The following is a 13651-nucleotide window of genomic DNA, read 5'->3' on the forward strand; positions in this document are numbered from 1 at the left end:
ACCCCAATGACCCCACCCCCTCTGGGCGGTGGGAGGAAATGCTCGGCCACCAATGAGCCTCCAGAGTGGTGTTGGGGGGGGCAGTTGGGGTGGGTTGGGAGGGGGACAGTGCAGCCCTTCACACTTGGACCTTCCACTGCTGTAACATCAACATGGGTCGTGGGGTAAGTCCCTCTCCTTTTATAGAGAAAAAAAATGTATTTCTTGATTGATTGATTGATCGATTCATTCATCGATTGATTGATTGACTGATTGATTCCCCCCCGCACTTGACAGTCTTCATTCTCCGGCCTGTTTGGGTCACGTTTAGCTTCCGCGGCTAGTCACCTCCGACCTGCGCCAGCGCAGCGTGGAGGAAACACAGACGCCAGTCACATTTTCTGCCCTCCAACACACACACACACACACACACACACACACACACACGTGCGACAACTTCAACAAGACTGACAGCAGCAGATGATTCCCGCGACGCCTCAAATCCCCCCGGGACACACGCATGCTCGCAAATGGCGGCGTGTGGAGGGAAAGTAACCCCAACCCTCCCACCAAGGCTGAACAACATTAAGGGGGGACGACTTTCTTCCTTCTGCATGAATTGTTACGCCTGTCGTCTTGTTGTCCTGCTCCTCTCGCCAGCTCGGCGTGGACGATGGTGGGAAGAAGAAGAGGAAGAAGGACAGGGACTTGGAGGTCCTCAAACAGGAAGTTGCTCTGGTAAGCGAACCTCCTCCCCTTTCGGTGACCTCGGGCCCCTCGGATGTTTTCTTTTGAAAATATCCTTTTCTTTTTTTAATCTCCGGCTAATTTCTTGATCCCCCCAACCCCCCCCCCCCCCCCCCCCCCCCCCCCCCCCCCCTCCCTCCAAAACAAAACAATAATAAATTGTTTTGGGGTTTCTTGTTGAATTAATTTAGATAAATAAATTGAATTTGCAGAAGAAATTAAAATCTCTGCCAGTCGGCTTTGGTCCGTTAAAATGAGTAATCCGGTAGTTTGATGGCGCGGCGGGTTATAGCCGCCCCTTCACGGCGAGAAGGTTGGATTCACCTCCTGTGTGGAGTCTCCATTTTCCGCATTAAGGTTGTCTTTATATGAGGCCCTGTGATTGGTCCAGGGGGGATATAGAAGATGAATGAATGAATGTGAAAAATGAATGATTGAATAAAAACATCAGCAACATCTTTCTTTCCCACCCTTGTAATAACTGCCTTACAAACAAATCCACTGATTTAAGGCGCTATGGACATCTTGTATTTTTCGGAGCGTCTGATTGCTAATGACACACACACACACTCACACACACACACATTCACACAGGCTGACTTAACAAGGCTGCGGCAGAGGCCTGTAAACAAGGAGGCGATCTAACCTCGCCAGCGTGTCGGGGGCTGCAGACGAGCTCCTCGGCCGCCTCCTATCTCCACCCACCACCTCCCCAGCTCGCCGCCGCCGCCGCCGCCGCTCCTCTTTGTGCTCCGGAAGGCGCTGAATAATTTGTGGGCCACCAGCCGTGTCGTGGTGCACTGCTCCTTTTTTTCTTTTCTTTTTTTTTTTTTTTTTTTTTTTACCCCCCTTTCTTTTTCACCCGAGTCGCTGTCAGAACGCAGCCATGTGACGCCTGAGAAAAAAAAAAAAACATGAAAAAAAAAAACAAAAAAAAAAACTGGGGGCTCGTACGATAAAGCCCCCCCCCCCTTCCTCCCCCTGCCCAGCCTCCCCCTGTCAAATATCAAGTCAGTGTGTGACTGATTAAAGGGGGAAGCTGTCAGCGCATCCAGAGGACTTTTTCTTCTTCTTGTGGCTAAGCGTTGCATTTGACAGCGACCCCCCCACCCCACCCCATCCCCACTGCGATCCCTCTGATTCCCGCCCCCCCAGACAGATGGGGAGGCTGTTAACGGCGAGCTCGGGCCTCGCCTGTTTGCCAAAATGAGGGCGCAATCACAAAGGAAAGCGCTGATTCTGCGTCGTACTATCATCCACCCCATCATTAGCTGGTCCGGCCGCTGCCGCCACCGCCCCTGCAACCCCCCCCCCCCCCCCGTCCATCGGGTGCCTGATCCTTTCACGTCCTGCTTCCCCGTCCTCCGGGAAGAGATCCGCCTGTTTGCCGACGACGCTGTGATCTCTGTCGGCACTCAGGTTCCTGTGAAAAACAAGGCCACTCGGCTATGGAGCTTTTGTTGTGTTGTGTCGCAGCTCCTGAACACGAATTGCGAAGTTTAGAATAAATGGCTCGGGTTCCCTCTGGGACATAATCGCCAAAAGTTTTGGCACGGTGTAACAGTGGAAACCCGAACACTGTATTTCCTTCAAACCTGGTGATAGCGACAGGAGCTGCTGATGAGCCCGGGCTCAGATCTGATCTGACGTAAAAACCGGGGATCCCACTTCGGTTCCGTTGAACCCCATGATGAGTGGGCGTGGCTAGTTGGCAAGCAGCTGAGTTGGCTAGTTATGGGCAGTGGACTTGGCCAGACATATTGGGTGTCGCTAGTTGGGGACATTGCGTGTAGTCAGTTTGGGTCAGTTGGCGTGATTGGTTGGGGACAATGGAGTTGGCCAGCTGGGGACAGATGCCATAGCTAGTTGTAGGCAGTTCAATTTACTAGCTGTGGACAATGAAATTGGCAAGTGTAGTACATTGGGTGTCGCTAGTTGGGGATATTGGAGATGGAAAGCTAGTTGGAGACAGTGAGTGTGACTAGTTGGGGACAGCAGAGTAAGTAAGTTGGGCACGGTGGGCTTGGCTAGTCTTCGGCAGTTGAGTTGGCTACTTGTGGGCAGGAGATTTGGCTAGTTGGGACATTGAGTGTCGCCACTTGGAGACATTGGAGATGCAAAGCTAGTTATAGCTAGTGGGTGTGACTAGTAGGGGACAGTGGAATGGGGTAGTTGGGGACATTGGGTGTGGCTGATCTTATGCAGCTGAGTTGGCTCGTTGGGAATATTGGGTGTGGCCATTAGGAGCAGTGGGTTTTGCTGGTTGGGACATTTGAGACGGATAGCTAGTTGGAGATGTTCGGTATGACTAGTTGGGGACAGTGCAGTTGGTTGGTCATAGGCAGTTTAGTTAGCTACTTCTGGGCAGGAGAATCAGCTAGTTGGGATATTGGATGTTGCTGGTTGGAGACAGTGTATGTGGCTAGTTGGGGCAGGGAGGAGGGAGAGGGCCTACAGAGGACAGAGCAGATAGCTGCACTAACAACAGCGAAAGCCATGTTTGTAGTTCTTGTTTATTTCTCCTCTAAACTCTTGTAGCTCTCACGATGCATTCAGGTGTCTGCGGGTGGTGTCAACCAGTCATGTAGTGTGCGGTTAAAACTATTTTGACCACCCATCTTCAAAGAAACCTGCTGAAACTAGCTTGTTAGTGTGAACCCCAAATCTATTGGACATCCCTAACCATGGCCACAGGCCCGGGGCTTGCTCCTAGCTTTAGCATCTGCGTGCCCAGGTGAGTAGATTACCCACGGCTTCGCTTCTTGTGAAAAAGCAAGAATCCTATTTACATCATGTGTTCAAGGACCCCCCACCCCCCACCCCATTGTTGTTTCCGTCTCACTGAATAACAAATGGCCACTTTGTCTCCGAAGGACGAGCACAAGATCTCCATAGATGACCTGGGGAAACGCCTGGAAGTGGACCCAGCCAAGGTAAGAGGCACACACACGCACACACACACACACACACACACAGGTTTATGCATATGCACTTTAAACACACAACATGCAGTCGTGGGTTTTTTCGCTCCGCAGATCTAATCGGTGCCTGACAGCAACATCCAAAGGGAGACCAAACATTAGTTGGGTCAAGTAACCCCCCAAAACCTCCCTCCAGCTTTCTTTTTCTCTAATCCTTCAATCTCTTATAAACACACACACACACACACACACACACACACACACACACACACACAAACACACACACACACACACGCACAGCTTCCCTCCGACGAATCAAAGTTTCTCCTGGGAGCGCAGCGTTTGCTGCCGCAGAAGAAACAGATTGTATCTTCACGGAGATCGATGCGATGGAGAGCGATTTCCTTGGATGGTCCGGCAAAAAATTCAATTAAAATAAAGAAATAAAACATAATAAAAATAAAAATTAATGTATGTATATATATATATATATATATATATATATATATATATATATATATATATATATATATATATATATATATGACTGAAAAATAGGTGAATAAATTGATGGATAGCTAGAAATAAATAAGTGAATTGATGATTGGATAAGTGAATATAAATAGGTAAGTAATTATAGAAATATAAATATAAATAGATATAGATAGAACAAGTAAGTGATCGAATAAATAAATAAAAACAAGTAAATAAATAAAATAAACAAATGAATAAATAGAGAAATAGATATAAACAAGTAAATGAATAAATAGAAATAAACAAATATGTGGATCAATACAGGTAATAAATAGATTGAAAAAGAATACCTTTGTAAATACATAGATAAATAAAGAACAATAAATATAAACTGAATTACTCAATTTATAGACAAATTAATACAACTTAACAAGTGTATAAATTAACATGAGGAAGGGTGTATATAAATACATAACTATAAATAAATAACTAATTAAATACATTTAAAGATAAACAAGTGGATAAACACATATAAATAAGTAAGTACATGAATACATAAATATTTATAAATGTATAATTAATTAGATTAAAAAATAGAAATAGAAATAATTAAGCGAATAAATAGATACATGAACACAAATAGAAGAGTGAATAACAAGATTAATCAATAAAAATGATTATGGTAAGATATAGATCAATAAATGAATAAATGTATTAAGAAACTATAAAGTGAATGAAGGAAGTTTGTGTCTTCCAGGGCCTGACCAATGTCCGAGCGGCAGAGGTCCTGGCCAGGGACGGCCCGAACGCCCTGACTCCGCCCCCGACCACGCCAGAGTGGGTCAAGTTCTGCCGCCAGCTCTTCGGCGGCTTCTCCATCCTGCTGTGGATCGGAGCCGTCCTCTGCTTCCTGGCCTTCAGCATCCAGGTGGCCACCGAGGACGAGCCGCCCAATGACAACGTGAGGGAGCGCACGCACACACGCAAAATACACACCGGGGTTATCCAGATGTGTTAATGAGAGGGCGGATGTTTGTATGACTCATTATGACATGAATGAGAGGGTGAATGGTCGTCTCAATATGATGTGTTAATGAATGACCGAATGGTCTCTGTCTAAGTCGTGTGTCTATATGAAATGTGAATGAATGAATGAGTGAGTGGATGTATGTCTCTATATGATTTCTGAATGAGAGGGTGAATGGGTGAATGGCTGGATTCGAGGTGCAAATGAAAGAGCCAATGGTTGTACGTCTCTAGATGACGAGTGAATGTGCGTATGTCATGTGAATGTTTTATGTCCATATATGATGTGGGATGAGTGAATGAATGGCTGTGTTTCTATGTCGTGTGGATGGAGGAATGCATGTATCTGACATGTGAATGAGAGGGTGAAAGGTTAAAGGTCAAAATATGCCACATGAATGCATAAGTGAATGGATGTCTCTATATGATGTGTGAATGAGAGGGTGAATGTCGTATGCCTATCATTTGTGTGCATGAGAGGGTAAACACAACACCTCACTGCGATAAACACACACACACACACACACACTAAGCACTTCCACAAGAATGTACACCTCCACCTTCATCCCTGCTCAGGTGATGAATAAATGAATGGATGAAGCCCTGGCCTCAATCCAGCGATAATCTGTGAGTAATCCTCCTGAAGAGGTGGTGTGTTAAAGCCTCCCGGGGGATTCAGCTCACGCAAAGCTTTTCACATCACATTATTGATTTAGAATACGACTTTTAATTTGTTCATTGAAAACACACACACACACACACACACACACACACACACACACTTCCAATCATGTACATTCTTCTGTACTAAATATTTAACATATATTTTATTTTATTTTATGCTATATAATTTCACCTTTTTTGGCCTCCAGACAGTCTTTTGGGAATAGTGCTTATTATGCTTGTGATACTCATGCAATCGCAATACATCTAAAGTAAAAGTATACATTTCACCAACTGTATTGCAGTCCAGCTTGTTTTTAGTTTATATTATCCTGCTACAAATACAGGTAGGAATGTGTTTTTAATGATATAACTGATGAGGACAGAGCCTATTTTGAAGTACTTTTTGTGTATTAATATTGATAATGTATTAATTAATATTAATTCATTATTTTGTGTATAATGCGACCAGAAGTTGCATCAATATTTTATTTATTATTAGTCAACCCCAGCATAGCAACGTAATTAAAAGGAATAAATTAAGAGACTTATTGTACTTTGATATTGTTGGTCTTGCTTGAAAATTCCCACGCTTGCTTTTATTCAGTATTAATAAAAATGATATGGCTCACACACATATATATTTCAAAATATTTGGCTTTCATGGATTTCTCAGCCAAAAAGGTTTCCCACCCCCGGCGACAAACTTTGCGCGCTTTATTTCTTATTTAAAAATGACAAAAGAAAAACAATGAGGAGTTTTAAACAGAAGGGCAATCTGGATTTATTAAGAAATAGCAGCAGTGTTCTAAAAGAAGTTCACTCAAAGTACACAGTATGCAGTGCAGCTTGTTATTTTATTCCTAACAAATACAGTTAAGAATACTTTTATTTTTTTATGACATAGCTGATGAGGGCGGAGGCAATTTTGAGGTTCTGAGGTTCATCCGAGACTTTTCGTGGGGTGTGAATGAAAGTGTGAAGGTCCAATCTTTTGATTGACAGGTCAGTGAAGTTTAAGCCCCGCCTCTCAGCCCCGGTGTGTGCAGGGATTGACTCTTAGCATGCAGGAGAAGTGACAGAGATCATGAATTAATGAATAAATGGATGAAAAAAGACATTCAAAATGCTGTGTTAGCATTCAGGATGCTAAACGCGATGATGTCATCACCCTGACTTTTGATCACCCGACCTCATAACCTGTACACAACTGGTGCCCCTGGAAAACACTGGTGCTGTCATTTATTCATTCATTTATTCATCATTATCCATACTACTCATCCTTCATCGAGGGTTGCAGGGGAAGAGTTGTGAGAGTGAATATTGTATGTCTCTATGTGATGCGTATGAGAGGGTGAACGGTTGCTCACCTGTATATGTATGCGTGAATGAAATGGTGAAATTTGTCGCTTTTTAACATGTGAATGAGAGGGTGAATGTTGCATGTTTCTATATGAATCAAATGAAGGGGTGAATGATGTATGTCTATATGTGAAGTAAATGACAGGGTGAATAGTGAACCCCGCCTCTCGCCCAATGTAGTTTAAGCCGTGCGGAAAATCAACAGATGAATAAATCTGGATCGTATCGCAATTCCGATGAGAACGTTAGCGTGTGCCCCGTTAGCGCCCTCGTCCCTGCCGCGAGCCGGGTGGAGACGGATGACCTTTTGGCGGTGACAGGACAGGATTAAGGGCCCAGGATTATTTGTTTTTCATCTCCCGCACCCACTGACCCTCGGCCAGGGATGAACGAGTGAAGGGGTGGGTTGAGGTTCTCCTCTGATGGATTTTCTGTCCGAAGAGGGGAGATTTTCCTCTCGGCGTGACCTTTACTGTACCGAGACGACCCGGTGGAGGAGATTAAGATCTCCAGGGAGAAGGAGATGGAGGAAATATCTCCTGGTATGGAGGTCTGTTTACACCCGACAGGAAGTGATCCTCTGAGCCGGCGTGAGCTCCGCCAACGCCATCCTTTGCAACTGGGAGTCATTATGCAATCATTATTCAGCAGTTTGCGAACCCCAGTCAGCGTTAAAAGCCTTGCATAATATACAGTAACATAAGAAGTATACACACACACACACACACACACACACACTGGATACACGTGATAGCCGTAATCTCCATCTAGTGATTTAATCTCGGCGTTCACTTCAATCTGCAGCCGGATGCTCTGCTGAGCCTCTTCAAAGCCCCCAGCAGCCTGCAGCGCCATGCACACACACACACACACACACACACACATACATACACACACACACACAAGTCAGCGTGTGACTGATATCACAGTTTCGACGAAACCGTGGGATTTTTATTTTCTCCTCCTTTTCCTTGTGTTTTATCGCGCTGTTAAATAATCCCTAAATGAGGCCCCTCTAATCCCCCTCCGGTGGCCATTTTGGGTTTGGGCGTGCAACCTCCCCCCCCTCCCCCGCCGTATCTGTGCGCGGACCCTGTGATTGACAGGCGAGGCCAGGCTAAGCCCCGCCTCTTTTTGCAGTGTCAGTAGAGATTGGCTTCCAGCATGTGAGCTATGCGGATAATGAAAGAATAAATGAACGAATGAATGAATGAATATCGGTCCAGGATGCTACGTTAGCAAACACAACTATGTCATGACGCCAACTTTTGGTCACCTGACCTCAAAACCTGAACCCCATTGGTGTGCCTTGAAGAATGCATGCGATTGATGGCATAACACATGATTAATTAATTCGTTCATTCATTAATTCATTTTCTACACACCAAGACTTGCAACCATTCACCCTCTCATTTTACCCTTAGCTGGTTTGACTGTGGAAGGTCAATCAACATTTGCGCTGATGCTTGAGGTGCCCCAGATCAGGTTAGGCACCAAGTTAGGCTATGCAGTGTGTGTGTGTGTGTGTGTGAGTCTACATTTGTGTACGTCTTTGTCCAAAAAAAGAAAAAAAAACCCAGCTTACTGTTCTGTATATTTCCTGTGCATCTTGTATTTGCAAGTGTTCTTTGCAGTGCTATTGTAAGTCGCTTTGGATAAAAGCGTCTGCCAGATGTAATGTAATGTAATGTAATTTGCATGTTTTGGGCGCAGCCTCCTCCACGGTGCAGCCAGCTAGCGAAGGGATGGGCGGAAGGGTTGGGAAGGCGGTGGAGCGCAATAAAAGGGGGAAAAAGGAAGTGAGATTCAAACATTGCGAGGGAACAGAAAGTGGAGGAGTCGAGACCGACAAGTGGTTTTTCTGAGGATACAAATGTTTTTCCCGTCTCAAACAAGTTGGTGCAGGAACAGCTACGGTAAAGGTGGAGGAAGAGGAGGATGAAGAGGGAAGTCGTTGATGTGTGAAAGAGCGGCGCTTTCCATCTCCGCTGCTGAGGAAGAGCAGATCCGTCCAAACGGAAAACTTTATTTCCTGTGTTTCGCTGCTTTATAGTTTCTTAGCAGGAGCCTTCGCAGATGCTTGGCTGACATTATTTTTGCTAACAACATCATTGCACATACACACACACACACACACACACACATACACACATTCAAACACACACACGCATATTAGAAAATATTTACCTCGAGAAAACTGGAAACAACAGCAGAATAAATGCAGCCTCATTTCACGCTGCTGTGAGCTTGTCAGCCTCTCCGCGACCTCGCCGATCACACACACACACACAGACACACACACACACACACAGACACACACGCACGCACACGTGCACACACGCAACTCCTATCACGTGTCCCTCTGTTACTCATATATCGGAAGTAAAAGTACACATTTCGCCGAATGTAATAAAGTCCAGTTTGTTTTTACTTCATTTTATCCTGTCATTATTCAGGTAGGAATGTGTTTTTAATAATGGAACTGATGAGGGCGGAGCGTATTTTGAATAGTTTCTCTTTAAGAGCAGAGTATCCGGATACACAGCTTCCTCCACCCGACCCTTCTCTCCTTATCTTCTCTCACACCAACTACCTTCATATCCTCTCTCACTCCATCCATAAATCTTCTCTTTGATCTTCCTCAAGACCTCCTGCCTGGCAGCTCCAATCCCAGCATCCTTCTGCTAATATATTCACCATCCCTCCTCTGTACATGACTGAACCATCTCAGTCTGCCTTGTCTGACCTTCTCACTGAAACATCTAACATGTGCTGTCCCTCTGATGGACTCATTCCTGATCCTATCCATCCTCGTCACTCCCAAATAGGAGCCTCAGCATCTTCATCTCTTCTACTTCCAGCTCTGCTCCCAATCTTCTCCTCAATGCCACTGTCTCCAAACCACACAGCATCACTGGTACTTAAAACCCTCCACTCCCTGTAGCCTCACTATTCCCCTTGGGTACCTCTCATTCACACACATATATTCTGTCTTGTCGTGGCTAACCTTCATTCCTCTCCTCTCCAGAGCATACCTCTAGCTGCTGCCTGCTCTGACTACAGATCACAGTGTCATCTGCAAACATCGTGGTCCATGGAGATTCCTGTCTAACCTCACCTGTCAGCCCGTCCATCACCACTGCAAACAAGAGGAGGCTAAGAACTGATCCCTGATGTAGTGAAACCTCCACCTTGAACTTCCCCTTCACACCTACAGCGCACCTCAACACAGTTCCACAGCAGCATACATGTCCTGCACCAGTCCTGCATACTTCCCTGCCACTCCAGACTTCCTCATACAAAACCATAGTTCATCTCTTGGAACCCTGTTGTATGCTTTTTCTGGGTAAACAAAGGCACAATGCATCCCCCTCTTATCTTCTCTGACATTCTCTGTACTTTTCTATTAGCACCCTGGAAGCAAATACAGCTTCTGTCGTACTCTTTTGAGGTATGAAACCATACTGGTGCTCACAAATTCTGACTTCTGCTCTCAGTCTAGTTTCCAATACTCTTTCCCATAACTTCCTTGTATGGCTCCTCAACTTCATTCCCTCCATTCCCATTCCTCTGCACATCTTCATAATTCTTAAAAATGGGCACCATCATATCTCATCTCCATTCCTCAGGCATCATCTCACTCTGAGATTCTGTTGATTAATCTAACCAGAAACTCTTCTGCTGCCTCTCCTAGACACTTTTATACCTCCACAGTTATATCATCATTATTCCACGCGTCATCCTCTTTAATGCCCTCCTCACTTCACCTTTACTAATGTCTTCTACTTCGTGGTCCATTATAGTCATCTCTTCCACCCTTCGCTCTCTTTCTTCTTCTTCCCCTTTTGGCTTTTCCCTTCAGGGGTCGCCACAATGAATCAACCCTCTCCATCAAACCCTATTCTCTGTATCCTTCTTCCTCACACCAACTTCCTTCATATCCTCTCTCACTACATCCATAAATCTTCTCTATGGTCTTTCTCTAGACCTCCTGTCTGGCAGCTCCAATTCCACCATCTGTCGACCACTATATTCACCATCCCTCCTCTGTACATGGCTGAACCATCTCAGTCTGGCTTCTCTGACCTTCTCTCCAAAACATCTAACATGTGCTGTTCCTCTGATAGACTCATTCCTGATCCTATCCATCCTGGCCACTCCCAAAGAGAACCTTAGCATCTGTACGACCTCCAGCTCACCACTGTCTTGTACACCTTTCCTTTCATTCTGGCTGATAGTCTTCTATCGCATAGTACCCCTGACACATTTCTCCACCCTTTCCAACCTGCTTGAGCCCGTCTCTTCACCTCTTTTCGACACTCTACGCTGCTCTGGACTGTTGACCCCAAGTACCTGAAATCCTCCACTCCCTGGAGCCTCACCGTTCCACCCGGGCTCCTCATATCCACACACATATTCTCCAGTGACGTGGGATGAAGTTCATGGCTGGTGAGGCACTGGCGTCATCACGGTCAGATTTACAAACATATGAGCCCTACAAAGTAGCTTATTCACCATTTTATTGGCAGCAGTTAACTGTTTTGTTTAAAATATCATATCAGCATTCTTTATACAAACTGTAGCATAGAAAAAAGCACATGTAAAAATAACATTATTATCTCTTACCTTTACTTATAAATGAAGTCCATGCGCCGCTCCTTCTGAAGCATCGATAACTTGCTTGTAGAAGTCTTCAGTTTCTTTCTTCAGTTTTCAAAGTCTCTCTGTCTCAATGGAAATGACTGCCAGTGAAGACAGTCGTCCTTGATCGGTCCTGTTCCGACTGTATGTTTTGAGTCTTTTCGGTGCAGAGAATGTCTGCTCCACCGATGCTGTCATAGCTGGAATGGTGACCACCGGCCGTAGCAACTTTGTCGCCTCAGGAACGGTTTGAATGAGATCTTTCTGGACCAAAAAAGTTGTAAAACTGCCCAGGAGATTAACATTCATCCCCCATCGTTTGTGAGCTATACACCCCGATGAGATCGTCAAAAAAATAGCTGGATGGCTGCACTTGACTTGCTAACTGTTTACTGTAGCTTGCTATTGCTAATTCTATTATTCTCTCAGTCTACTTTCGACTACTCTTTCCCACAACTTCATTGTATGGCTCATCAACGTTATCCCTCTATAGTCTCCAAAATTCTGCACATCCCCCTTATTCTTAAAAATGGGAACCATCCCACTTTGTCTCCATTCTTCAGGCATCTTCTCACTCTCTGAGACCCTGTTGAATAATCTAGCCTGAAACTCTACCGCTGCCTCTCCTCGACACTTCCACACCTCAACAGGTATATCATCAGGACCAACTGCCTTTCCACTCTTCATCCTCTTCAATGCTTTCCTCAGATCCCCTTAACTAATCTCTGCTACTTTGTGGTCTACAATAGACACCTCTTCTACCCTTGCGTCTCTTTTATTTTTCACTTTCATCAGCTCTTCAAAGTACTATTTCCATCTTCCCATCACTCTTCTTGCATCTGCCAACACATTTCCCTCTCTATCCTTAATCACCCAGACCTGTTGTACATCTTTTACATCTTTATCTCTCTGTTTTGCCTACCAGTATAGATCATTCTAACCCTCCTTACTGTCCAACTGAGCATAAAAGTCATAGTACGCCCTTTGTTTTGCCTTTGCTACTTTGATCTTTACCTTACACCGTATCTCCATGTACTCCTGTCAGTTCTCATCCGTCCTCTCACTGTCCCACTTCTTTGATAACTGCTTTCTCCCTATACACTCCTGCACTTCCTCCTTCCACCTCCAAGTCTCCTTATCTACTTTCCTTCCAGATGATACACCAACTACTCTCCTACCTGTCTCCCTGATAACATTAGCTGTGGTTGTCCAATCATCTGGAAGCTCTCCCTGACCACCCAGAGCCTTTCTCACCTCCTCCCTGAAAACCATGCAACACTCTTCCTTTTTCAGCTTCCACCACTTTGTCCTCTGCTCTGCCTTTGTCCTCTTGATCTTCCTTGTCACCAGTCATCCTACAAACCACCATCCTATGCTGTCTGGCTACTCTCTCACCTACAACTACTTCGCAGTCACTGATCTCTTTCAGGTTACCTCGTTTACACAGGATGTAGTTACCTGTGTCCTCTTCCTCCGCTCTTTTAGTTACTTTATGTTTCTGTCTTTTCTGACACCTGTTCACTTCTTCATCACCTCTATTTCCAGCACCAACATGTCCACTGAAGTCTGCACCAATTACCGCTCTCTCACCCCGGGGATATTCTGCATCACTTCATCTAACTCATTCCAGAGATTCTCCTCCTCCTCTAGCTCACATCCCACCTGTGGGGCAACATGTGGCACTGTGCCTTCAATTTCCCGCTTCAGACTCATCAGTCTATCTGACACTCTTTGCACCTCCAGAGCATTCCTAACAAACTCCTCCTTCAAGATAACCACATTTCTCTTCCTTTCAGTACCATTAAAGTACAACTTCAAACCTGCTCCTAAGTTGTCGG

At 45.0% G+C, this 13651-nt stretch overlaps 1 protein-coding gene and 1 pseudogene across 1 annotated transcript in view; one reads left to right on the forward strand and one right to left on the reverse strand.

The window, feature by feature from the left end:
- Positions 1–82: 82 nt before the first annotated feature.
- atp1a2a (ATPase Na+/K+ transporting subunit alpha 2a) overlaps positions 83–13651 on the forward strand; it is a 48354-nt gene continuing 34785 nt past the window's right edge. The window contains exons 1-4 of the mRNA XM_086153500.1: positions 83–164; positions 640–717; positions 3600–3659; positions 4879–5082. Coding sequence (XP_086009626.1) covers positions 153–164; positions 640–717; positions 3600–3659; positions 4879–5082 — 354 coding nt within the window. The 5' untranslated portion in view covers positions 83–152. The remainder of the gene's footprint in view (positions 165–639; positions 718–3599; positions 3660–4878; positions 5083–13651) is intronic.
- Positions 11613–13182, reverse strand: LOC147230232 (uncharacterized; annotated as a pseudogene).

The sequence above is a fragment of the Fistularia commersonii genome, chromosome 10, assembly GCF_037954325.1.
Source record: "Fistularia commersonii isolate RoL2024-O1a breed Wild chromosome 10, RoL_Fcom_v1.0, whole genome shotgun sequence".
NCBI classification, from domain to species: domain Eukaryota; kingdom Metazoa; phylum Chordata; class Actinopteri; order Syngnathiformes; family Fistulariidae; genus Fistularia; species Fistularia commersonii.